The sequence below is a fragment of the Falco rusticolus genome, chromosome 2 (genome assembly GCF_015220075.1).
Source record: "Falco rusticolus isolate bFalRus1 chromosome 2, bFalRus1.pri, whole genome shotgun sequence".
NCBI lineage: Eukaryota > Metazoa > Chordata > Aves > Falconiformes > Falconidae > Falco > Falco rusticolus.
The window spans coordinates 69,947,028-69,974,551 of NC_051188.1; the positions used below are offsets into that span (position 1 = coordinate 69,947,028).

General features: G+C 37.1%; 1 protein-coding gene across 7 annotated transcripts in view; it reads left to right on the forward strand.

Moving 5' to 3' along the window:
• The window catches only part of REV1 (REV1 DNA directed polymerase), a 62,700-nt gene that overhangs the window by 6,172 nt on the left and 29,004 nt on the right, over positions 1 to 27,524 (forward strand). For 2 of the 7 annotated variants that reach the window (XM_037376015.1, XM_037376016.1), the window contains exons 2-8: positions 7,208 to 7,274; positions 8,074 to 8,206; positions 9,973 to 10,141; positions 16,958 to 17,107; positions 19,233 to 19,945; positions 21,781 to 21,888; positions 23,311 to 23,427. In XM_037376015.1, the coding sequence (XP_037231912.1) occupies positions 7,218 to 7,274; positions 8,074 to 8,206; positions 9,973 to 10,141; positions 16,958 to 17,107; positions 19,233 to 19,945; positions 21,781 to 21,888; positions 23,311 to 23,427 (1,447 nt within the window). In that variant the 5' untranslated portion in view covers positions 7,208 to 7,217. Of the gene's footprint in view, positions 1 to 7,207; positions 7,275 to 8,073; positions 8,207 to 9,972; positions 10,142 to 13,327; positions 13,479 to 16,957; positions 17,108 to 19,232; positions 19,946 to 21,780; positions 21,889 to 21,979; positions 22,704 to 23,310; positions 23,428 to 26,398; positions 26,774 to 27,524 lie in introns of those variants that run through there. The other 5 variants (XM_037376017.1, XM_037376019.1, XM_037376021.1 and 2 more) reach the window with 5 other exon arrangements.

A 27,524-nucleotide genomic window follows, 5' to 3' on the forward strand; every position in this document is an offset into this window, starting at 1 on the left:
GGCTTGCTATTTTTCAAAAAACTAACCATTTCAAATCCCATGTGTAAAAGCAAAAAGAGTATTTTCTTGAAAACAGGTTGCTCAGAGCTGGTGCAGACTTTCCAGTGATACTGTTTTCTGTACCTTGTGCTCATGGTTCCTTAAATTGTGACAATTAAAACAATTCTGTCCCAGACTCAAAATCAGTTGTGGAAAGGTCTAAACTCTTTTGTCTTCTACAGCTCTCATATAAAGGGTTGCCTGTTGTACAACTGCTTTAGGTCATTGTGATGATTTGCCAGCAAAAGAAATGTATTTTTCTTTGTTGTTACTTGTATGTGAAGTATTTAGTCCTTGATGTTAAACTAAACTGGTCTGAAATAAAGACCATTTTGAGTTGCAAGAATAGTCAGTTCAGAAACTGGATTAGTTTAGCAAAGAGTTCTTGTGTGTTTCTGGAGGAGCAATTGAACTGAAGGTCACAGTGTCATTTCTTTGCTGTCAAGCTCGAATGAAAGTATGCATGGATAGTCATCTACATATAAGGAGTTGATTCTGAAGAGCTTTGTTTTTTTCATGCTTTATGGAAAGGTGTATGGTGTTTCACCTTTCTAGAAAACGCCATGGATATTCCTATTTTAGAAAAATAGTATTACAGCTTTGTGTCTAATACTTAATTTGCCCAAGATTTTAATGATTGTTCATTCCTAATTTATACTCTTAGGTTTACTCACAGGGGATTGGGCTGGTATTGGGTGTTTTTAGGGGGACAGATATTTTTCAAGTTTCCTTCAGTTAATTTCATTTCTGTTGCTCTGAAATATTATCAGAGATTGAACTGCAAAACAGAACTTGCTGGTTGAGTCTATAGCATCAGGTGCTTGTAGTTAGAAGTGATAATTGTATGGACACATGTGGCCTAAGGTGGGGAGCTGTTCTGTTGTAACGTTCTTTGAAAACTCTCACCCTATGGAACAGGTGAGGTAGCCTGTCCCTCTTGTTTACTGCTGGGAGGGGGGAACATAAGCAGGGCTAGTTGATGAATAGTAGCTAGCTCATTGCAACTCTATCCACATTTACACCACAGTTAGTTAGTTATAGCCATGACCCTAAAAGTGGGTTTCTAGAAATGGGTAAGATAATCTGAAGGTGCCACCAGCAATGAGAGGAACAGTCCATTCCTCTTTTCTGGCCAGACTGCTTTGGCTTTGTCAGATAACTTCTGTGAGTCACTGTAGCTTGCGGAACTGGCAGGAAACTAACCCATAAAATTACATCAATTTTCTATTGATTTGGTGAGCTGAATTGCACATAGCACCAGTATGAACATAGGGGTCATGTGCCTTCAGAGGTAATGGAAAGGTTGGGAAGAAGGGATAAAGCCTGTTAGGCCAGCAGAGATTGGGGGGAGAACTATCACTTTTGGTGTGGCAGTCAGCCATCAAGTTGACTCAACCATCTTACAAAACTTCACCCTGAGAGTTTATTTCCCACCTAGAATAAAATTCAGTTGCGTTGCAACATACTAATTAGTTTTATTTTAATATGGAACAGTAGTGTTAACTCTGAAGTGTCTAAAATCACGGAGATTTAAAAACACAGTATCTTAAAATAAACTTTTGAGCTGTCTTTTTTGTATTATTTTTAAGTTCTTTTGCTGGGTTCTGAACTTTTCAATATGTGGTAGAGAACAGTTTTAGACCCTGTAGCAGCAGCTCTTTTCCAGAAGGCTCAGCCAAGAATAGGACTGTCTTGTGCTGAGAAATGTGTAAACACGTAAGACAGTTCTTTCCTCAAAGAGCTTGCAGACTAGTGCCAAGTAGAGTGGTGAGTTTGATGTGGGAGCTGGAATGTAGATGCATGAAATTCAAACAGGCCACAAAATACCCACTTGGTGGAAACAACTTTTAAACCCTGCTGAGCTGGGATGGATTCAATCTACAGTTCAAGCAAAAGGTTCTGATACTCATTAGCAGTGGCCCAAGATAGCCATACTTCTGTTAGCGGTAGAGTTACACCTTCAAGAATAAGGCTTGTTGTGTTTGAATACATTAATTAAATCGAGTTCTTTTGCAGTAGGACATTGAGAGGATGTTCACTCTGGTCAGAGTGCAAGATAGCTGTTACCATGTGTTATTACACTTTCACTCAGCTTTCAGTTACCTGGAATTGGATTGTCTGGATTAGAGTTTACTTGTGCTGTGTATGTAGACACAAGTTTGGCAGGGTGCTTTGTTGAGTCACAGCCTCATTTTGTCTTTGGAAATAGTTCATATGCTTTCCAGTAGTGTGGAGCCATTAAGTGTATATTCTGCCAGATTCACGTTGGCTACTTGAAGAGGCAGTAGAAATGTCTCTGCACCGTTTACCTGGAAAAGGGAATGTTGACAAGGGTAGGGCAGAGACAGGTCAGGTTTGGGTAGGACTGGTACTGACTGGGAATTAAAAAGCCCGTGAGGATCCATATTAACTTTTTAAAAGAGTCATTGAGATCTGTATTCTGTGCTCCCAAGCATTTTTTCCCCGTAATACCTGTGATTTTGGTCTGGGTTTGACTGTTACCTGCCTTACCCCAACTGCCTGTGATGATAGAAAGCCACTTGTCTTAAAATAAAAAACACACTGTCTTGAATTTAAAGTTTTTTTAAGAAATAACTCCTGCATCAGACTGTGTATGCAACAGATGAAACTAAAAGGAATATTAACATCAACGTTCATATCTACATTCCTTGTTTTGCAATCTAAAATCTCTCAGTTGCTGTGCAACTGTTACACACACACAGACATGTTTACAGAATCCACGGAATATAGACTTAACATTTCATTCCATTACCTGATCTATAGGCTTTGATTAATAGTCTTTAATAATAGGATTAAGTGGTTGTGGATTGGCAAGTATAATGCTAGGCCTGTGAAGCAGTGTGCAAAAAAAGGGTGTTGCATATTTTTTCCTAGTGGGCTGTATTGAGTACTTCTGAGCTGCCAGTCATGTACAAAGCATCAAAACTCTTAGTTTCTCTTCTAGCTTCAGTTTTGAAAAAGATTGCCCAATAGAAATTTGAATTTTAGTTAAATAACCCTATTTTGTAGAACAGTAAGATTTTAGCATTTGTATGTGGTCTCGAAAGAGATTCAGGGCCAAATGATGTTAATTTTGATCACAGGAGGTTTTAGTTTGTATTTTTTCTTTCTTGAAAGGTTGTTTCTCTTGCACTGAAAACTTGGATACTGTTCCTAGGAATACTGTTTCTACTGTTATGAGCTTTTGTGCAGTTTCAGAGTTTGTCGGCATTTTTTTTTTAATTGCTGAAGATCTCTTTGTAGTCCCAGGTCCAGAACGTGAACATTTCAATTTTATTTAAAAAGGTTTTTTTCCAGGTGAAGGGTCACTTTATGGCTTGTCCTTCAGGCTCTGGAGATACCCTGAAAACTAGTAACTATGATGGTTCACTGAGTCATTGTGCGTTTGTGCTCTCGAATTTGTGAAAACAGAGAAAATATTCTGAAACAAGTTAGATACTATCATCACCGAAAGTGTGAACTCTTGTTGGAAATTGGCCTGCTTGTGATGGGTGTTTAAGTCCCTTGCCTTGATTTCCGTACATCTCCTCTGCCCCCTACTTCAAGGGCTCTTTATAACACAGTTCTCTTACTCATCCCTTCGTCATGATTCCTATAGAGGGAGCATCATATCATCCTTGCAATTCTTATTTCATGAACCAATGAGCATGTTTCAAATCTTGCCTAACTTTTCCACTCATTTAATATGCCTTGTGCAAGATGTCTCTCATGCTCGTTTGTTCCTTACGTTTCTGGAGGCAGCTGTAGAGGTTATCTTCATTCTCAAGGAAAAACTCACACTGTAAGTGCAAGTCCTTAGCAGTGGAGATTTTCCTTAGTCCAGAAACCTTGTAGTCCTGGAATTACAAAGTGAGAAATTAGTCTTCCAGGTTTTCGTATCAGTATTAAGAAAACAATCCACAACTCTCAAGACCTGAGGCAGAGGCATCTAGTAATCGCTGAAGTACCATGTTCCTAACGACTGTTTAGAACTTAAGTGGACTGGCTGAGTCAAAAATCGCATCTGCCAAGGAAATGGTAAATCATCAGATGTTGTAAGTAGGCATTACAGCCCTAGCTTCTCTAGTTTTGCGGGCTCTAGGAAGACAGCTTTTGAGCAGTTGATACGTCCTGTTTTTAACACACTAGTTTTCACCAAACTAGGCACATACCCATGATTCTGATTTTGACTGGCCCCACTGGTTGTGGTGTTCTGATCTAATGGCTTTTACACTAGAGACATTTCTTTCTCGCCTCCCAGTGTCCTGAATAAAAATTAAATGTGTTTCAAGAAGATGTGTTTTCAGAAAAGCTTGCCCTCCTGAAGGCAGTTCTTCAGTTTATCAGGCATTAGATATTTTAGTTTAAGCAAGAGGTTGTCTATATAAGCATCAGAGTAACTACCTCTCAAATCCTGTCTTCTTAAGAACTCAGTGATTGGGATAAAGAATGTCTTTTACTAGACTGATGTTGTGGTGATTTACATTGTGCATTTCACACAGTCTTGAAGGTTCTTGCTTTTTTTCAGAGTAAGAATTTCTTTTCATATGTGATTTTTGTTTGGTAGACTCAGAATCATAGAGCAGCCCAGATTGGAAGGGACCTCAAAAGAGGTATCTAGTCCAACCGTTCATGGGTAGGGAAGCCTAGATGAGATTATCTAGCATCCCTGTCCAGTTGCAGCTTGAAAATCTCCAGTGATGACTCAACTGTCCCTGGAGAGGTTGTTCCAGTGATCAGTTGTTCTTGCTGTAAAAAATGTCTGTCTTAGATGAAACCTCTCCTCGTACAACTCGTACCCATTACCTCTTGTTCTCTCCATGTGGCTTCTTGTGAAGAGAGAATCTCTGTCCTTTTCGTAGCAACTCTGTAAGACCTTGTCATCCTTTATTAAGAAGGAGAAAGGGTAATCAATATTTAAAATTCTGGTGTCTCTTACAAGCCCATACACTGATTCCTATACTATCTAAAACCACAAGATGACATTTTCATGATTTTATTTTTCTTGAACGTAGACTTTTCTGTTTTCTTCAATAGCTTCTTAGCCAGAAGTGATAGATTTGAATTACAGTGGACTTCAGCTGATGGAGAAATAGAATTTTTCCATATGAAAGAAATAATCTAGCCATTTCCAGTATGTACTGTCCTCTACAGGAAAAAAGTCAATTTTGTATTTCATGTGGTCATCTAGATCATCTCCTCTCATTTTTCTCACTGCTCCTTAAGAGTTCTGTGGTATCTATTAGATATAATCCAAACCACTAAAAATTAATTTCAGGAAGTCCAGTATCTTGGAAATGGGTCTCTGGGTAAAAAACACAGGTACCTAAAGAGAAAATATGGCATACTGAGGAGGAATTGCTTGGGTTTGGTGGTTGGTGTAGAGCTCATCTCCTTGACATGTGATTAATCTTCATAATTACATACATATGTGTAGGTTATGTATTAAATTACAGCAACTATAAGAATAGATGAGTGCATCATGGTCTTCCTGTGCTTGCAGAGGTCCTGAATCATACCACTGAAGTTTGTCTTTTCAAGGTAGTTGTACCTGCTTTGACTAATTCTGCGGTTGCCTAATTTGGTATATTTGCAGTATTCAATGAAAACAATCATATTTATGAAAACTTTCCTGCAGCTGTGTCTTGGTTTGCAATTAAACTTGCCTGCAGTCCAGGGTGGTTTCACTGGATTTCAGAGTATGCCTGCTTGGTAGCCCTAGAACAAAAGGGATTTAAGAGAAGAAAGCCAGAATTCAACTTTCAGCCAGGTTCAGAGGAAACAAAATTTTAATGTGATAAATGAGGCAGTCTTCAGAACAGTGCAGTAGAAGGCCTGGATAGGAAAATACCAAAATGTGTTAATCTGCATCCGCAGTTGTGTGTGCTTTCTGGTAGGCAAGAGACTGAGAGAAACTTCTGTGCTCCATTACTGGACAATGCTATGGACAGTCCAGAGAATAGGTATCTTCTCAAAAGTAGACAAGGATGAAAAAACCAATTCACTTCTGTCTATTAAGTGTAGTTTTGTGCATTTTTATGGAGGATAAATGAATAGAAATCAAATATTTAATGAAATAAAGGTGACTGGCTTAAATCTTCCTTCTAGTTTCAGAGTCCTGTCCTCATGCTCTAAGGACAAATAGCCCTAAAAGACAAAACAGTGTTTTTATTTAGGGAACTGGTTAGAGCAGAAAGTGAGAGGTGTAATAGCAAGCAGTGATCTCATGATCTCACTACATCATTAATCAATATTTTAAAATCAGTGTTACAACAGCTATAGTTAATGTGAATCACTTGGGTGCAGTGAACACTTGGCCACAGTCCAAAATGTTTCTGTTTTTCTCTCCACCAGTTCTGTTCTAGCCAACTAATAGCTCATCTGGGGATGCTGCTGTGTACAGCTCATGGTCCAGGGATAAGTGTCTTGCATAAAGGAAAACTGCAATTTGGCTGGTTGGGTATATTTATTTACTTATTATTAAGCAACACAAACAAACAGACCACCCCAAAGAAACAAATCACAAACCTAGCTATTATAGGTCATACTAGATAATATAAACAACTGCTTTTTCAGTGACCATGAGATGGCCTTTGTTTTTTTGCTTTTATGTGATGTATTGCACTGGAGCAACAAGCGTTTGGACCTTCTGTAATTAGCTGTAAATCCACTGGTGAAATTAATCCAGTCTGTAGTACCGGGAGGTGTTTGCCTGCATCCCACCATGTAGATAGTATCAAACAGGAAATAAAACATTGTTTCTGACTTGGGCAATATTTTGCATGAACAGTAGCAATTGTATTTAAGAGCCTGTTATTATTCTTTTTTTTATAGGAGATGTATGATGAACAGGGAGGATTTAATAAATCATAATGGAAATCGAGCATTGTAATGAGTTTTCTGTATTCTGGTGAACAGAACAAAATGTACATGTGTGTTTCTTGATACATAGCAGGAGCTACAGTGTGCATTACTACAAAACTGAGGAACTAGTTTTTTATGCAGTTTTTCATTTCTAGGATAACTGTGTAACTCATATACTTCAGTGAAGCCCATTTGAAAATGTAATCTCTGTGATAATCTGTAGATGGCCTGTAATGCATCATTGAAATGTCACCGATGATGTTACTAAACATCTAATTGATCAAGCATTGTTCTTCCTATGCAGAAGCTTCAGTATGAGGCGGGGTGGATGGCGGAAACGGGCTGCCGATGGCGATGGCTGGGGCATATGGGTATGTTCAAAACCAAGTGGCTTTTTTTTCTTTTTTTAAGAGGTAAATGGAAGTGTGGTTAAAAAGGGTTTACAATTTTGTTATATATGCTAAAGGTAATGCTATAAATTAAACCCTTTTGCTTCACTTGAAAACACATAATTAACTTCAAAAGAAATTTTTAAAATGACCAGGTTTTGAAGTCTTCATTCACAGTAATCCACTAAATTGCATTGTTAATAAGTGCAGACCTTTGAATAGCTTTAAATCACCATTTAAAAACTAAACTAAATAATTCTAAAACTATGTATGGTTGTTTCCATGACATTCTGTGTAGTTGGAGAAACAATAACTAAGTCACCTAATTTACATAAATATTTATGATACTACTGTCTCATGTATATTTAAGAACTGAAAATGCATGGAGCTCTAATGAATATTCTCTACATTGTTTCTTTAGGCGAAAAGCCTCCAATTTAGCATCCAGACTTGCATCATTCCCTTGTTTCTTTTTTTTTTCTTCTGTAAGAATTTTTATATAGATAGAATCCTTTTTGTATGGAATAAGATGAAAGAAGTATGAAATAAATCCTTCCATGTTGGTAACAAGATGCAATTATCTTATAGATAAGAAATCAGGAGGATTTATTATTTTTCATTTGGAAAAAGAATATATCTTCCGTATGTCAACCAAAATCAATTTGAGGGGATGGTGCTTACTTTTCCAGTCTTATAATTGATCAGTTTCTGTCTGTAAATGTTAGAAAGTAAGACTAGCAATCATGGGTTTGGTTTTGTTTTGTTTTAACTTAAAAATTAGGGCGGGTACATGTCAGCAAAGGTTAAGAAATTGGAGGATCAATTCCGGTCAGATGCAGCCATACAGCACCAGAGGGATGGAAATTCTTCAAGTATCTTTAGTGGAGTCGCCATCTATGTCAATGGTTTTACAGGTGAACCTTTTATTTTTTTAAGAGTCTGTTCTGATTTAGTGTCAGTTTACCATCCTAAGTGGCGTAAAGAACTGTAAAACACATTCTTTTGCAACTAAGTAAATACGTAACTGTTACTGTGTATGTTTTGCATATTCTGGTCCTTTGTATGTCGTGAGTAGGATTTTCAATACAAAATCAGATTTGGGTTCTGAATATAAATATTATTTTACTGAATCATTTGTGTGAATGGTCACCAATAGAAGTAGGAGTAAATTTTTCCACCCTTCTGCAATCTTAATCTTTGAAATGAAACCTTTTAACTTCTTCCATATTCCTACATACATTATATTTTTAATTTTCCAGACTGTTGATGGTTGGAGTGTATGCATTAAATTTATGTTTGGGTGGATATGTTGGGGTTTTCTTACTCAGAGTGGCATAATGCTTGAGACTGAACCCACTCATAGAGGAAGGATGAACAGAAGAGGTAGAACATATGTATGCTTTGTCTATCATGGAGTGATAGTGCATGTTATCTGGAGTAAGATTTTTAATCAACCATCCTTATGTTAGTATTTCTCCTGGGCTCTGTAAAGCAGCTCAATAACCTTTTTGAAACTTCACAAAAGCCTTTTTCAGGGACCTATGCCAGGAATGTTGTGACTATTATCTAACTGATGCGTACAGCTTCTATGATATGGAGCAGTGCTGGTTTGAGTACAGGACTCAAACAGACTGAAAAAAATTAAGGTGGACGTGGTAAACTATTAATACATCTGAATCAATTACTTTAATACAGGTAGTTTCTTTAGTGAAAATCTAGCATTTGCACATTCTTTGAAGTACTAGTTCCTAAATAGAGCTTTTCAAGATGGTTGTCCAAAAGGCTGGAGTAGGAAAGGGAATGCTTGGGGAAAATGTGTGCTTTAATTTTTAGGTAAAAGTTAGAGGTATAATCAAGTGTTAGAAATATTGTGGAAGTTGACAGTAGGCCACTGGAAGCTGGAAGTAATGGTAATTTTATTCTTAAAAAAAAATTCTCCTTCCTGTATTGATAATTTTTTTTTTTTTTTTTTTTTTTTTAGTATCCTGTGCTGGATTTACTATTCAAAACATTTGTGCTGGCCCAAATCTTTCGGTGCCAGCATGGTACAACTGGGAAGGCTTTCCAAAAGCTAAAACTTGTTTCTTTTTTTTTTTCCCACTTCTGCTTGCAAAATAAGTACTCTTTTTAACACGATTGAGGGGATAAGAAGAGATGTTAGTTTTTAAGGTATTCTCTGTTTGCTGTAACAATTGAAGAATAACCTGGTAAAGAAAGAGTGATTTAACTGCTTCAGTAAATCAGAAATTGTACAGTCGTTCTGTGCTGTTGCTAACACTTTTGATACTAATTCTTTTCTATTGCTTCTGGGTATAAATTACTCTCCCAAACTGTGGTGAAAAGATGAGTGAGCTAGTCTCATTTTGTGTTATGTTGAGGTAAAGTGTTTTTAATGTAGTCTAGCATTAAATCTATTTGATTATTCCCCCCATACATGTTGTGGAAAGATCCTCTAACAAGTAGAATGTTTACCTTTTGAATTGGTCTCTTCAAAAACACAGTTTTTTACATTTCTTCAGAAATGCTTTTCTGATTTGTTCTTTGAAGAACTTGTAAGGTTTTTCTGAAGGAAAACAACAGTTTGTACTCTTTCAGGTCATGGCGTCATATTTCTCAGAGTTGTTTTTCTTACTGTATTTGCTGACAAAAACCAGAAATATTTCTCGTTTAAATTTTATAGATCCCTCAGCTGATGAATTAAAACGGCTAATGATGTTGCATGGAGGCCAATACCATGTATACTATTCCAGATCAAAAACAACTCACATCATTGCCACAAATCTTCCAAATGCCAAAATAAAAGAATTGAAAGGAGAAAAAGTAGTTCGGCCAGAGTGGATTGTGGAAAGGTAAGTGTAGGTCTACTACTACTTTTGGAAGTTTCTCCTTTTGGGGGGTGAAAGAAAAAGAAGAAAAATCTGGAGAAACAGCATTATATAAGATTGCGTTTTAAGATTATGGTTTAGTTTAAAATAAATCTATCCTTGCAACAGCTGAGTAAAAGTAGCACTGTTAGACTGAATATACGCTTAGTGATCATTCCTTAAACTTCACTAAGAACATTCAGAAAGTCTCAGGCATATCAGAAAACTGAATGTTATCTTGTGGATTCCATTTAATATCCAATCAATTGACCAGCCTTCATCTCAGTATGTTTAAGTAAGTACCAGGTGATTGGTTTTTAACCTGTTGCCTTGTGCATTGCATAAATTTCATTTCATCTGTGAATAAAGAAGGTCAGTTGAAAAGCATTTTCATAAAATCTAAATTAATCCATCTAAACATTTATTATGTTGTGACTTTGTAACAAAACAAAAACAACATAAAAAAAACTCGCCACAACTTCTATTTGCAAAGAATTTATGTTCTTTGGTTCCTCCATACAATGGAATATGTAGGATCAACTAAAGTTGTCCTCAGGTCCTTGAAAAAGATGATAGCCAGGCTCAGAGCAGTTAATCTGGCTTGCATCTGTCTTCCATCTGAGGAACCCATGGGAAATGGAACAGACAGGAATATGTTCTGGAAATAATTCTGTCAGTGTCCTGCTGTTCTTAACTAGCCTCTTTCCTAGATGACCAGCAGAAACAGGCAAGGAACGGTTCTGCATACGTACTTGTAAAATCCTATTTGAAGTTCCTATTTTCAGTTTGCTGATTTTCAGTCCTTTGGGTTCAACTGTTTCGTATCATGTATCTTTAAGGTAAATTTTCTAAACTTTAGTCAGTAATGATAGGTTCCTCACTTTGAAATGGATTTTAGGCAACGTATTTTTAAACAGTTTTAGGGCCTCACCCATGAGTTTAAGGACTTGGAAAATGGTAGTAGGTGCGGTTTTATTTGAAAGGTGTGGCTGCCATTGATGCCATTAAAACTTATGATTTTAACCAAGTTGGAAAAATAAATTTGTATACATTCAGTAGTGACTTGCTAGAACCTAATGCATGAAATCTCCTAGAATTTGCCTTAGGATGTTTGTTCAGGTTCTGCATCTCCTGGTTGTGGAAGGTTGTACTGTAGAGTAAGTCAGAAGAACTGAGTATAGACAGATACATAGGGTTGAGCACGAGCAGACAGAGAACTCAGTGTTTCAGTAGAACTGGGTTCATGTCAGAATCTGGAATAAAAGCTAATTTCACAAACCCCCCTCATTTTTTCCTCTCAACAGTACTGAAGAACACTCATAGGTTAAATATTCCCATCTCACTGTATGGAATACCAAATTATGTTCTCCTTGGTAGATTAGTTGGTGAAAGTGCAGTGGATGTAGAGGTTCCAAGTTTATTGAATATTCATGTGCACATCGTGTTAGTGCAATATGATGGGTTTGGGGTTTTTTTCCAGTTTGGTTAAGAATCCACCCTGAAATGTTACTGTCACAAATTGCTGGTAAAGCAGTGTTGTCAGATCTTCAGTCTTGTCATCCAAGGTTGCAAAATTAAAAGGTCGTTTGTCTGTGGAGCTTTGATTTATTTCTTTGTGTGCACACATTTATGATCTAGTCCTTAATTACATGATCACATGCCATCTTTTTTCACTATGGTATCTGACACGTTCTCTTCAAGGAAAAGGTTGAGGTCAGGTTGCAAATTACTAATTCATCTTATTGCTTCTTGTCTCTAACCCTGTTTCTTACTTATTGTATGTGACTTGAATTCTTTGTTGATAACAGAATGAATAACTTAATTCCTGTCTTTTATTGGTGCTTATCACTATAGTATCTGTCTGCTTTCCAGAGATTAATGAACTTAAGCATGGCACTCATTACAATAGCTATTATTTTCATTTCTGTTTGAGAACCACCAAAAAGACATTAAGGTAACACACCAAAAATGTCAATAACTTGGAATATGCCATGTGAACTATGTAAGATAAGATTTTTTAGACTTACTTATACAAGGATGGTAAGGCATATGTTGAAGTTTATTACTGCATTAAAAGCTTTGCATATTCTGAACTGTAAACTTTCTGAACTATGGTCTGAAGTCAGACTCTGATAAGGCTGTTGTTAAATGCTAGTAGCGCTAGAATTTTGGTTTAATTAGCATCACATAGAGACCCTGTGGTAACAGTAGTTGCAAAATCCAGTATTGTGGAGCAATGGTGTTTGCTTTAGTGACAGAATCATTCTTTCTGTACTCCCCTTGTTGTATGTTTTCATTCCCTCTCCATTTCTGCAACAAATGAAGGAGGAGACTTGCAGGCAGACCTCCTTTGTAAAATTTTTCTTCCTTTATTTAAAAGATACACCATGTAATTATGTAGCTTGGAGAGGTGGTTGTGCAGCGTCCAGTGGAAGCCAAATTAAGGTGATCTGGGAGCTTGACTTTCAAATTGAATATTCTTTTAACAAACATTCTTTAACATTTATAATAAAATTCCTTTTTGGAGATTAAGGATAACCAACCACTATGATGAGCTCCCAGTAGAATTTGTGGATTCCTTATTTTGATACTCAGATTCAGTGAATATTCTTCTTAAAGATTGGTGTTAATCTAACAAAAATGTGAAGACAATAGTTTAAAATAATTTACCCAGACCAAAAATTAGTCTGGTACATCACACTTCACTTCCTTTTTCTGATGAGGATTCAGAATACAAAATATTTGAATAAATGAAAGCTACCTGTCTTAAACAGTACAGCTTTCAGAAGAGATGCCATGTTTGGTTTTTTTTTTTTAAACCTGCAAAGCACTGAAGGGGAAGGAAATGGCTTTTATAGCTATACTGGAAGCAAGTGGAGCAGGCCTGCTGTTGTGGGGTATCCTCATGACAAAGGATATGGAAAAAGTTGAGGTACTCAATACTGCCTTTTCTTCAGTGTTTAGTGGCAGGGTCTACTTTCATGCCTTGAAGGCCTGTGTGCCTAGTGGCAGAATTTGGAGAAAAGCAATGCTACAAAAGGTACAGGAAGCGTAAATTGTGTTTCATTTAAGGAAACATGACATAGATAGAATGCATCCAAGGGAGCTGAAGAAGCTGGCTAATACCAGTGCTACACCAGTCTCTCATCTTTGAAAATTCCTGACAATCAGATGAGATTTTCCAGAATGACTGGATAAAAGGCAGATGTCATGCCTGTCTTCTGAAATGGAAAGAAGAAGGATCCAGGGAACTGCACTGTGATCATCTTCACCATGGTTATTGAAGCCTATGGAAAATACCTTCCTGGAAGCTGTATCTAAGGTGGCTGTATCTTGGTTGTCTTCTGTGGTGAGATGACTGGACAAAGGGAGAGTAGTGGCTATCATTTGCTTTGACTGCAGTAGGGCTTCTGCACTCTTTTAGTCAAACTGGGGAGATACAGATTGGATAGTGTGCTGCTGGCTGGGTGAAGAACTGGCTCAGCTGCCTGGCTCGGACAGTAGTGGTTAACAGTTCAGAGTCAAATTGGCAAATGGTTACAAGTTGCAGTTTATTGTCTTCATGAAAAATGTGGACATAGGTGACACAGTAAAAAGTACCTTCAGCAAGTTTGTGGATGACAGCAAATAGAAGGGAATCCTTGGTATACGGGAGAGCAGGGCGGCCCTTTGGACAGTGTCAACAAACTGGAGGAATGGGATGACAGAAATGTCATGAAATCCAGCAAAGTCAAATGCAGACTCCTGCATGTGAGGATAATTAATTCCATGCAGCCAGATAGGCTAGGGAGTCACTGGCTGGGAGACACCCTTGTAGGGAAGGACTTGAGTGTCCTGGTGGACTACAAGTTGACTATGGGTCAGCAGTTTTGCCGTTGTGGAGATAAAGGCTAATAGCATACAGGGTTGTGTTAGCAAGACCATAGCCAACAGGTCAAGGGAAGTGATTCCTCCAATCTATTTGACATTTCTGAAGCTACATCTGGAGTTCTGTGTCTGATTTGGGGCTTCTCAGTATAAGAAAGCTGGTTTTGTTCTGCTTGGAGAGAGGACTGGGGGTGATCTAGTATTGTATTTTGTTACCGATATAGAGGTTACAGAGAGCACGGAGCCAGATTTTTCTTCAAGATGCGCAGCAAGAACACAAGAGGCAATAGTCTCAAATAGCAGCAAAGAAAATTTTGACTGAGTATAAGGAAAAGGATTTTTCACAGTGATAGTAAGCAGTGGAACAGGAGGTGCCTAGAGAGGTGGTGGAATCTCAGGCCTTGGAGATACTCAGAATTTAGGTGGAGTCAGCCCTGGGCAACCTGATCTAACTTTAAAGATAACTGTTTTGAATAGTGTTCGGACTAGAGAACACCAGAGGTCCTTTCCAATGTAATTTTTTTAGTGATTATGAATTCTGTGATCCAGGGATTGTGGAATGGGGAACAGTGTTGAATGATGCATCTAAAATGGGATTCCTATTGCTGAACGTTAGTACAGTTAGAAAAAAAACAAACCAACTGTGTATTGATCTAGTGATGCAGCTACTCCAGTAGCTAAAATTTTAGCTAGAACTTTTTAAGTAAATGTGGGAGTTTATCATATTCACACAGTGATAACGAGAAACAGTCTAACCAGGTATTGTAAAAGCCTACTTGCTGCATCACTGCTTTCTGTACAAGAAAACTTTGGAACTCTACCGTGTGTATTTTTAGCTTTATTTAGAATCATAGAAACATTTAGGTTGGAAAAGACCTTTGAGATCATCAAGTCCAACCATTAATCCAGGACTGCCAAGTCCATCACTAAATCATGTCACTAAGTATGAAATCTACAGGTTTTTTAAAACACATCCAGGGATGGCGATTCCATCTTGGGCTGCCTGTTCCAAATGGCAATGTTTGGCAATAGTTCGCAACATATAATGTAAATGATGTTCCTTTATGAGTGCTATATATTCACGTATCAAACAGTATTTAATTGATATATTTTTAGACCTGTTTCTACTATCCCATTCCCATAGAAACCTTACTAGGTCTCTGTGTATATGCCTAACTAGTTTTAATTTACCTAATTGGGAAATGCGATCCCTCTACATATTTTTCTGTAATTGCAGCAAGAAAGCTCCTAAGGGCATTTGTTCCACTGTCCAACTCCCCTGACAGTAATACAGATTTGAGCTAGTTAAAAAGCACATGTCCAAGAGAAAGCATTCAGGTGTTGAACAGAAAAACAGTATCTGTCACTGAGCTAGGTTCTCTTTAAAAATTTGAATCCAATTGTATCTTCAAAACTGAGCACTAATTAAGCTGCTTTGATGTGAGAGAGGTTCCTCTGCTGTAAGAAATTTCAGCATCTCTGATCCAGTGTTCAACATGAAGAGCTGCTGTTGTGATTTAACCCTGGCTGGCAACTAAGCACCATGGAGCCAGTCACTGACTCCCCCCCTGACCCAGAGGGATAGTGGGAGGAGAATTGGAAAGGAATGTAAAACTTGAGGGTTGAGGTAAGAACAGTTTAATAGTTGAAATAAAAAATGAAAGAACAATAATAATAACAGTTATAATGAAAAGGAGGGAGAGGGGGAGAGGAATAAAATCCAGAGGGAAGGGAGGAAAGAAAACAAATGATGCACAACAGAGCTGCTCGCCGCCCGCTGACTGATGCCCCACCAGTCCCCAAGCAGCGATTGGCAGGTCCCGGCCAACCCCTCCAGTTTATATACTGAGCATGGTAGTACCGTACCATTCCATGGTATGGAACATCCCTTTGGCTGGTTCAGGTCACCTGCCTTGGCTGTGTCCCCTCCCAGTTTCCCGTGTCCCTCCATCGCTTTCACTGGCAGGGCCTGAGAAACTGAGAAGTCCTTGACTTGGTATAAACATCACCCAGCAACAACTGAAAATATCCGTGTGCTATCAACATTGCTCTCACACCAAATCCAAAACACAGCACTGCACCAGCTACTAATCTGAAACCAGGACAGCTGTATATGGAGAAGAGGTGAAGTATAGGCTGGGAGGGCTGTTACCTCTACTGCCAGCAACAGGTATTGGGGTGGAAGGATGAAATCATGCTGTGGTGTATTTTTGAGAAGATTCCCCTTCAAAGTCCATGATTTCCCTAAGGAATTCAAGAGTTACTGAATTATAATTGCAGTGTCAGTGGAAGAAGAAAAAGAAGAGGGAGATACAGTGGAACACATAAGACAGGACTGGAATGATTGTGGTAGATACTTACGGAATGTCTATTTGGAAGTTATTCAAGCTTTCTTCAGTGAATTTTCTCACAAGGAGGAGCAATTACCTTTTCAGAATGGAAAAAAGTAGTTCCTCTTTAATAGTGAACCACATCCTAGCTGACCTTCAAATTCTACGCAGATTTGCTTGGAACACATGCATATGTATTGTTCCAAGTTTAAAAGCTCAGTCAGCATTGTTCGGTTAGAATAGCCTGGACAACTCACCATTATTATTTTTTTTTTATTATTGGGCATTGTTTATTTTGGTTTTGAAAATACATATTTGGATTTTGTGTCAATTGGAGAAGATAAATGGATGTAGACAACTGACCAACAGAACCGTGCAAATGTCTTTTGTAGTACCAGTCACCACATCACAAATTACTTCTCAGTGAAATTCAGTTAGTAGTGGGAAGGGGGCTGTAGAAGGGACTGCAGGTACATATAGCAGAACAGCAAACAGTAATGACTAAAGTAATAGTTTACTGTGCATAAGGTATTTTCTAGCACAGAAGGTTGGTTTTTTTTTAATGTCTGAAATAGTAACCTGTTCCTGGTTTTTTTTGTTTCAGCATTAAAGCTGGGCGTCTCCTGTCGCACATTCCGTATCAGCTTTACACCAAGCAGTCAAGTGTTCAAAAAGGTCTCAACTTTAATAGCATATGCAAACCTGAAGATGCCATGCCAGGTCCAAGCAATATAGCTAAAGATCTCAACAGGGTGTAAGTGTTTCTGATCTTGTAATGCAGATGCTAATCTTTCACTCATAATGGGTTTGCACTTATAACTATATAATATCTTTTAAATTAATTTCTTCTCTATTAAGAGGAAATCTCTGAGGCACTGAAATTTAAAAGTAAGGCATAGCTATATAAGTCAAGGACAGAACTACAGTTACCTTTACTTCAAGCTTTGTCTCTAACCTTAGGACCACACTTTGATTATGTGACTTAGAAATCCTAGGATGTAGGATATCTGTGTGGAAGCAACAGGTATACATTAAAAGATTCTGACTAGTGACACTGAAAAGTAGGTCTTTATTTCAAAAACAAAAAGCTGGTGTGATTTGATTACTTTTGCTGGAGGTGCCTAGGAACAAATACAAATGCATATTAGTTAAGTTCTTTCTTTAGCTTCTTTTAAGCCAAAAAGTGACAGCATACCTTATATATGTTAACACCAAGGTTTAAGTCACACTTGAGAGAGAAGATGGATTAAAAAATTCAATTACAACGTAAGAAATTCTCCTAAAAGACCATGAGAAGAGAAGAGAACAAAGCTATGAGTGAAACTTTTAACTGGCAGAGGAACTGGAATTTGGAAAGAAACCTTCCACTTGAACATACTGTTCTGTAGATCTTTTTAAGGGGGTTCCCACGTCTTTTTCAGAAGCATGTGGTTTTTTTAGAAGGAAGAATCATAAGATTACAGAATGTTTGAGGTTGGAAGAGACCTCTGGAGATCATCTGGTCCAATGCTACTGCTCCTCAAAAAGGGCCAAGGATACTGTACAAGATACTGTACTTTCTGATGCGTAATGGTGATCTCTATTCTTCTGTAGTCTGCTGATGTATTTAAAATTCAGTTCCACATAATGCTGAGGAGACTTTACCTATCAGTGGGATTTGTCTGTATTTAGAAAAAATGACAGTGCCACAAAATTAATATCGTAAGGAGTATTTACCTGTATTCTAAACAATGAGTGATACAATTACCATCACCTCTTATTATTGCATTGTTAATGTTTTTCAAATGGGAAAAATATTCACGCTTCCAAAAATAACAATTTAGTCTGAAAAGCATGAGTTAAAAATCCTGCCCTAGCCTCTAATACTAAATATGTACCACTGGGTATACAACTTTCAACCATGCAACTCCTCCAAAATGTTATGTGTAATAATTTATGATTGTGATAATCTTAACCAAATTGTTGTCACACTTAATTGGCTTTCTGGTTTCACTGGTATACTACATAGCTAATTATTGCCTGCCTTTTTTTGTGTACTTACATTGATAGCTTTGGGAGTTGTGAATGGTGGTTGTGGGTTGAGTTTTTTTCAGCGGATCAAGAGTATGCACAACTCTTGAAGGCTTTGGTTTTAATTCCACTTAAGGTTTGTTACAGCATTAATTCTTTGAATGAAAGCTTTACCTTTACATTGTCATAGTAAATGTAAATTGCCAGTGCGCTTGTGGCAGAGTACTTTTTTTTATATGGTTAAAAGATGAAAATTTGTTTGTTTGGGGTTTTGTGAAAAGCTAAGAATGTGTTTGATTTATAGAGCTTGAACAGATATTTTTTTCCCTTGGGAGAAGGTAAAATAAATGCAACACATCAAAATAATTTTCTAAAAAATAGAAGTTTTCTCTGTATACTTTGTTTTTTTCTTTTTTTGTGTGTTTGTAACTAGATAAGGAAAATCACCTCTCTTGATAAAAAGGTAACTCCTTCTGATGGTTTGCCTTATTCCTGCCCCATTCATGCTGACCATGGTAGTACAGTTCTGTTAACAAATAAATATTATAGTTCAGTTGGAGAATGCTGGTCAAATTAAAGGCCTTGGAAATAGCTGTTCTAGTGTGAGCATGGTTTTGGCTACTCCCATATAAACTCCGTGTAGCGCTGCATTAATAATACACCAAATCTGTGAAATCTTTTGTACAGCAATATAATATTTTGTGACATGCAGAGGACATGGCTCAGAGTTTGAGATAATTGTCTTGAAAATGTAAAAATTACTCAAATACATACCAGTAACAATTAGGAAGATAAATACTTAGCACTTGAAATGACCTGTAGGTGTGCCTTTTGAAAGATGTGGTATTAAAGAATCATATCTGTTTCAGAAATCATATTAAAAAGTGTGAGATGGAAAATGAGATGACACCCAACGGAATAAGTAGCTGGAATGAAGAAGAGGAGGAAGAAAATGACGATTTTGGATTTGTGGAGCTGGAGCAGATCCTTCCTGGACGGAAACAAAATGGGATTCAGTCTCACAAAGACAGCACTGCCGTTTTTAACGGACGGACACACACTTCTACCAGTGCCTTAAAGACACAGGATTGCTTGGTGCCCTCCGGCAACGGTGTTGCGAGTAGGTTCTCTCCAAGCCCTGTGCTGGAGGAGGAGAAGACTGAAAAAGGCATGGTTGACTTTAGAGACTGCACAACGCAGCAGTTGCAGCAAAGCAACAAAAATACAGACTTCTCGTGGAATCCACATAGGACTATGAGTAATTCATCCTCATCTTCATCTTTGCACAGTAATGCTAAAATAAATGGTGCTCACCACTCCACTGTTCAGGGGCCTTCAAGCACAAAAAGCACTTCTGTACCTGCTGCTAGCAAGGCAGCTTCCTTACCTGTGTCCAAACCTTCAGATTGTAGTTTTATTTCTGACTTTTATTCACGTTCAAGACTGCATCATATATCATCATGGAAGTGTGAATTGACAGAGTTTGTCAACAGCCTGCAGAGAAAAAACAGCGGTGTCTTTCCAGGAAGGGAAAAATTAAAAAAATGGAAAGCAGGCAGGTCTGCACTTAAAACTGACACAGGTAGATACTTGTTTAAGAAGGTTTATGTTGAGAAGGTGCCTTATATCTTTGTACATGAAATGTCTAACTGAGACTAAGTAGGTTAATATTCACTGTCCACATTGTCAGGCTATCTTGAAAAGCTTGGTGACCTTGGTACTCTGAAAACTAAAGGATCTGACTGCTTTTGGTTTTGTTTGAGGTGGTTTTTTTAACTTATAAAATGTGACTGAATGTGATACTCTGGTCTATATTCAATTCCTCCTTGTGGAAATAATACCTCTTACTTTACCAAGATATGTGGATTGATAAGGGGAAAAAATACTTTCTATATATCTCTAACTACAAGTCTGTAGTTGCTGTGTGAAGGTCTAAAGGGAGAAAACAGAAGAAAAAACCTTGCTTCGTATAGTTCAGTCTGAAAATTAAAAAGATGAGTAACGTTGGAAGTGAACTAAAATTTAATTTTTTTATTTGTTAGTAAGAATTTTATTTCTCTGGGTCTGTTTAAATGGTGTAGCAGTGTCATATAAGACTTCTGAACCTGGCTTGTGGCAGGCAAGAAATGTTTTATGTCATTACATCAAGGGCCAAAATGAAAAAAGTTGTGTAATTCATAAGAGGAAAAGCGTTACAAGTATAGGTAAAGCATTTTACATCTTTAGAATCTCTCATTTACAGTCTTACTCAATTAAAAGGCTAGCTCTGTACCATCAAAGAGATTCTGATTCTTGTGCTGTAAAAATACTCACTTGTAATCATACGAAGATACGCTGGAAGATAAATTACCACGTCCTAAAAAATTGTTAGATTAATAAATTAACTGATTCCATGTTTGTTCTAGGACCCAGTTATAAAACATGTTAGCTTATGAACTACCTTAATGTGTATTTTTTTCCATCAAAATATGGTATAAACTAATATATTTTTATTTTCTCTTTGATTTGGCCTAGAGTATTCAAATAGTTAATGGCTGTGTTTCACTTGACAAGTAGCAGCTTGTTAAGCATTAACTTGATCGCTTTATTTGTAAATACACCCTTTATAAGACCATCGTTATTTTTCAAAGAATGAGCTCAAATGGTAAATTATTAAAAACAGGAAAATACTTTTCTCATTGCTCAGTAATTAACGCAGATGTTAAGTGGAACAATTCACTGATGTCTTGAAGTATTTTTGCACTGTTACACTTTATGCATTGTTCAAATTAAGATTTTTTTGTTAGATATAGCTTCCTCTGGTATGTCAGCAACATAGACATGCAGACTAGAACTTCTAGAATACTTGACGCAAGTATTTCTAGTTCTTCAGGTGTCTAATTTTTTCAGTCTGGGGCCTTCTTGCTCCTCTTCGCTGAATGTTTCTGTGACTGTAGACTCAGCAATGAGAGAATCCAGTTGCATCAGAGGTTTAAAACTAATTTTGGTGTGGTTTATGAAGCATTAATGGTAGCTCTTAGTGCAGCTAAACTTATTTTTTAACTTTTGGAACAGTCTTCTGATTGATGAACAAAAAGGAGTAAAGTTCTTTGTTCCAGATTCAGTGTTAACTTAGTGAAATTAAGATCCAGTTCCCACAACATGCGTTAATCTGCTTGGGTTGGGGGAACTTGTTAGGTAGAAGGTGTTAATTACAAGAAAATAAAATAGAAACTTTAAGTTGATGCATTGTTTAGGCTGTTTGTCTACTTTTATGTTTACATTTCTCTGAGTAAGTATTTTCTTGGTGAGAAGAAACAAAAATCTTCCTAATTTAAGGTGGTAAAATCCTTATAATAGTCCTTAATGACTACTGTGAGTAGTACCAAAGTGTGTAAATTAGGGTTCAAGTTTTCTATTGGTGTATCTTCATACTAGGTAATGTGTCTGTTGCGAGTTCATCCAAGCCACAGAGCTGTATAATGCACGTGGATATGGATTGCTTCTTTGTGTCTGTGGCTATCCGAAATAGACCAGATCTCAAAGGTCAGTATTTAATTCTACATGTTACAGTTTACTCAGGCCTTTAAAAACAAAACCAAACTTGCACACTTCCAAAATGAACTTTGCATGTTAATCTTTTTCTGGCATCTTTGATAGTCAGACCATGCAACTTTCATATTCCTGCTTACTTTCTCACAATTGAAAACAAGTGGAAGAAAGAACTGGAATTCTTCTTGCTGTCTCCTTTTGGTATCTAAAGAAAGAAGAGAGAACTAAGATCTAAAGTAACCATTCTCTCTAACATTGCACATATCTTGTGAGACTTAAATCTGCCATCTTAGAAACTGAGGATCAAATTCTGATTGTACCAAAAGTGGGGTTTGGTCACTCTCTATTAAAAAAAAAAAAAGGTGGGATATCCTGATATTTTCGCTGCAGTAAAGTAAGGAGCTTTGTTTAGCTAGAGAAGTGGAGAGGTCAAGGTTGAGAATTATTTCTGCCTGATGCATCTTTTTCAAAGGAAATTTGCTTCTCCTTCCCTTTTCTATCTAAACTCTTATACATTAAATATACTATAAGACCTGGAGGATGAACAATTTAGTTGTCATTTAGAAGTCTGATTTGTGTGATCATCCTTAAGGCATAGTAAGAATTAGTGGAGCTCTTTAGCAAGTTTTGCACCTTAGAAGTGTACCATTCAGAAGCAGAGATGCTAGTTCTTCTGTGCAAACACTGAACTTCAGTGACGCACAAGTCTGAAGACTTGGTGCAGTGGTGACCATCTGACACCCAGCTATCCTAGACCTTGGGAAAGAGTAAGCTGCATATACAATTCCTTTGCTCTCCTCTGTCCAAAGGTAGGAGCAACTATGTCAGAGATATTCCTGGTATGTTTGGATCTTTAAAACTTTATTTCCTGTCAAGGTTCAAATTCCATTACTGGATTATAAAGAACCTAAGACTTTCATGCAAATATTTTTTCTGTTCCATGGAAGTCTGCAGGAATTTTCAGTTCATAAATAAGCTTCCTGTAGAAAAATTACAAAGGCGCTGATACTAGTAAAAAGTCGAAAGTTTACTAAAGATTTTATTTTGTACAGTTAATTAAACAAATGAAACTGAGCGTGTTGGTATGTATGTACATGATAAAGTACTTAAAATCAGTAGCGTTTGCAGTTAAACTGATGAAGTTTCACAGCTTCCATTTATACTGATTATTAAAGACAAACTAGTACAGCTGTATTTCCACTCTTTAAAAGCTTTTCTTCTTTACATGTGACTGCAAGTAAGACAGCAAATTCACAGTCACAGTGCAAAGTCACTTCTTAATGCTCAAAGTGTATAAACTTGAAAGTAATGACAAACAAATCAGACATCTGTATGATCCTAGCCTAGTTGTGCTGTTACTAAAATGTAAGCTATTACAGATGTTGACTTACAAGTACATGTATTTCTTCTCCACAGGAAAACCAGTAGCTGTTACTAGTAACAGAGGTGCAGGAAAGGCACCACTGCGCCCTGGTGCAAACCCCCAGCTTGAACAGCAATATTACCAGAATAAACTATTGAATGGCAAAGCAGGTACAGATAAGTCTGTTTGTTTGTCTGTCTGTCTGTCTGTCTGTGTGTTTTCAACTGTTGTTATTGAAGACTTTTTCCTTAGAGTTTTAAGTGCACAGTGGATAAGTTTGTTTTTTTCACAGAGGGGATTTCAGAAAAGAAATAATCTTTGGACAACAGGATGCCGGTGGCCTCAGAAATAACATGCCCTTGTGTCTTCTTGTCAATTAGTTTTGCTCAGTTTAGAGTGGTTTTAGGTTTTACTCACTTTCATTGAGGTTGAGTATAAGATATAATGCTAAGTAATTATTTAGAATAAGAAATAAATACAAGATGTCCAGGATCACTTTGTTCTGAGTAAGTCTGTTACAGAGAAGGAGGTACAAAATAAATTTTAAAAGTCTATTTTTTTTACTTTAAAAGTAGAAATGACAGCACATGGCCAGTGAGAAACTGATTGTTTGAAGCTGACTTTTCAATTGCATGTGTACAGTAATCTCTGTACAGTGAGTTAATTTGGGTGGTCCTTAGGGCATTTCAGGTTTCTGGAAAGTCTGTGCAACTTCCATGAGTTCTGTCTTTCTAGTACTTTTGTTTCCTCAAAATCAGGGTATCTGTTGTAGTTTGAAAATTCCTTGCTTGCTTGCAGTAATTTAGAAATTTGTTACTTTGTGTCCTCAAGTAGTACTCATGTAACAGAACATACTTTTGTTAACAAGTATATTTTACTTGTTGTTTGTTTGTGTAATTATTCTGCCTGAACTGCATTCAGTGTAAGAAAGCAATATTGCTAACATTGGCAAGTTGTTTCTGTTTTGGGTTGTTTTTGTTTTTTTTTCCCCCCCCAACAGTCTGCTTAATCAGCTTGAAACTTAGTTTTTACCTCAGGGCTGGTAAAAAGTGCATGTACAAGGGGCAACTGCTATTTCATTTCAGTTTAGATTTGAAAGTTGAGTTTCTCCTTTGCCCCTTGTATATGCACTTTTTCCAACCTTATGGTAGCAAGTACTACTGTTACAAAGTTTACACCTTAGTGAGTTATTTGTTGATATAAGAGGTGGAAAAGACAGGTTGTTCTTCCATGGTTATTTCTGAAATGTTAGTACGTCAAAAAGAAAAAAAAAACAAAACCAAAAAAAAACCCCTAAAACAGAAAAAACCCTAATCAATTCTGCCAATTTTCAAAGACATGTGGAAACAAGGTATTACAGGAAGTGATGCCATTTTATTGGTCTTTTTGCTGTAGTTTAAGATCACTTCAAAACTGAGGTAGAATATATGTTTGTGGAACCCACTGGCCTTTAACTCTTTGAGGACTTTTCAGGATGCTCCAGACTTAGCTTCTGCTATGTTGTTTGCAATGCCATATACAAGTGTGTTACAAAGATAGCTGTGGTTTTTATGGTGTTGGATTTTCTGTAGTATAGCTTGCGTATGCACTATTAATTGGTAGTTCAGTTTTATACAGCGCCTTCGTAACTTTTATTAGGATCTTACACTGGGTAAGGGTGTGACAATACGATCAAGTGATGTTTGGAGAGTGAGGCAGTTAAATTATTGAAGTTAGCTGATTATCTAGCATGTTCTTTGTGATTCACAAATTCAATAGTGTCTCTTCTACTATATGTACTGCTTAAGGGTACAGCAGATTTCAGCCTATTGTATAACAAACTCAGTTTCTTACTGCAGCAGCTTTTTCCGGATAGCCCCACATTCGTTTCTTTAACTTCAGCATCCAATCTCACTGGCTTGCACACAGGCAGGCAGCTAGCTCTTTCTTTCTTGATACTTAGTCTGGTTGTGCAACCTGTTGTTTTGGTGAAAGGATTTTTTTCCTAACACTCATTTTATAGTCTTTATCTCATCAGCCGCAGTTCATAATATTTTTTTTAGTCTCTTTATGAATTTTTATGTCCATGCACAATGGTTTTATCAACAAAAATTACAACCTGTTGTTTCTGCTTGCATTCTCATAAGTACATGGCTTGTCTTCCTTTTGGGGAAAAGAAATTGGTTAGTTATGGTCTTAGATGAAAAGGTGGAATTACGGGTTAGGCTTTTCTAATATAACAGTATCTTAGAGAATTTATATGACACACTTCACAGCATGTGTTTAATTGTGCCATGCTAGAGGTAGACACAGTCCAGTAGGTACATGTATCACATGGAAAAGATACTTTTCTAAAATATCAAAAATTCAAAATGCTAAATTATGCTGTTAAACATACACAATTCTGTTTGAGGACATGTTATGTAAATGAAATGAAAAGGTAGTTGGCACCAACTCTGAACATGAGCATATTTTTACATCCATGCTTCAACATGGAACTCACATCATTTTTTGATGCTTCGTGCTTTCCAGGCTGTTCTCTGATTTTGCTTTCTCCAGGTCTTGCCTATTAGAAAAAATGTTCTAAATTAAAAAAAAAAAAACCCCACACCAAAAAAAGAACAAACAAAACCAAACCTTTATGAATCACTTTTGACCAAATACTGAATTCCGCTGCTTCAGCTACTTCTTTTTTTGCAAATTACTTCTTTAGTGATACTGGTTCTGCCTTTTGATCTGCATTGCTAGAGAAATATCTAGTGTCAATAGAATCTTGACTCTTTTATGAAATACTTTCTTTTTCTTGTTTGAATTCATCCAAAAATGTGTAACTTTTAAATTTAAAAACTTGCTATCATTCTCGCCCTAAATCTCCGAATTGGAGATAGTCTTTCCGGGTAGTAGAAATTACTTCTCTACATACATGCCATCTTTAACATTCATGTTCTAAAGATAGAAGATTAACGTATGTTAATCAGGATTCATAGTTTGGGGTCTCTTTTCCATGGCCAGGATGCCCAAGATGTGAATGTTTTCTAGGCTTCCTTTCCCTCAACCCTAGTATCTCCCTTTTTTCATTCTAAAGAGCAGCAGATTTTAACCATCATATTAGTCACAGATTTATTCTCAGCGATTTCTTTTTCACAGACTTGGGTCCTGGCCTCTGATTTCTCCATCCGTTGCTCCACATTCACCATGTGCCTGTCTAGTTTCCCAGCTTTTGATGAGAGGTTCTCTACCTCGCCTTCCATTGAGGACAATGTGTTCTGCATTGCCCTGAATTTCACATGAAGTGACTCCATCAGCTCATGGGGGGATCTGCTCTGCTGCGAAGTGGAAAAAGTCGACGAGTCCAATGAAGATAGACAAGATGACAGCATCATCTCAGGCCAGGGCACAGGAAGGCATGGACTAAAGAAATTGTTCTTGTCATTCTTATCTTTATTTGGGGCATAATTTTGCTCTAATTTTCAGTTGCCGACATCTTAGGTAACTTACTGAGCTCATCATTCATGAAAATATTTAAGACATAAAAAGGTACACAAATTTAGCAGAGATTCTGAACAAAAGCAGTTTTTCATGAGTCAGGTTCTACCCCTGCTGTCTCCACTCACTACAACACTTTCTCTGGTCTGATAAGTACTTGAATGTGCACACCATGTTACTGCGTAACGTAACATTGTGGCACTGAAGAAAACTCCCTGTTTATTATATTACAGTGGTGTATGGTGGTATATAGACTACAGTAATGAAAAAGAACTATAACACGCATACTGGATTTCATTTTAAGTAAATAGAAGCTTTTTGTCTGTGATAACTTGTTTTGATTCTGGTGGGGAGTTTGGGAGGGCATAGTAATTTTTGCATCTAGCCATTTTTGCAGGCTGATAAATATTCAGAATATAGGCACATATCTTTCAAGGTTTACATACCGTGAAAACCCAAATAGAAAGGAATAGAAAATGCTGTACTTGATGCCAGTTATGCAGTGTCATGGAATTCTGTTCTATAGTACCTAGTATGCAGTGGGCCTAGAGGACTCTAAAATTTATCTAAGAGCATGCAGTAAAGTTTTCTAAAATTAGGGAAGGTCTGTCTCATTTTAAGTCTGGGGTTGCCGTATTTATAAATGTATCGTTTTGATCAAAGGTAAATTTATGGTGATATTTGAAAGAAGTTGACATATCCTAGTAAGAGAATTACTAGGAAGGAACAGCAGTTTTGCCAATTAATATCCCCGTAAGAGTGTTAAAGGAAATGTAAGTTTCTAGCTGGTGTTTTTTAGTTT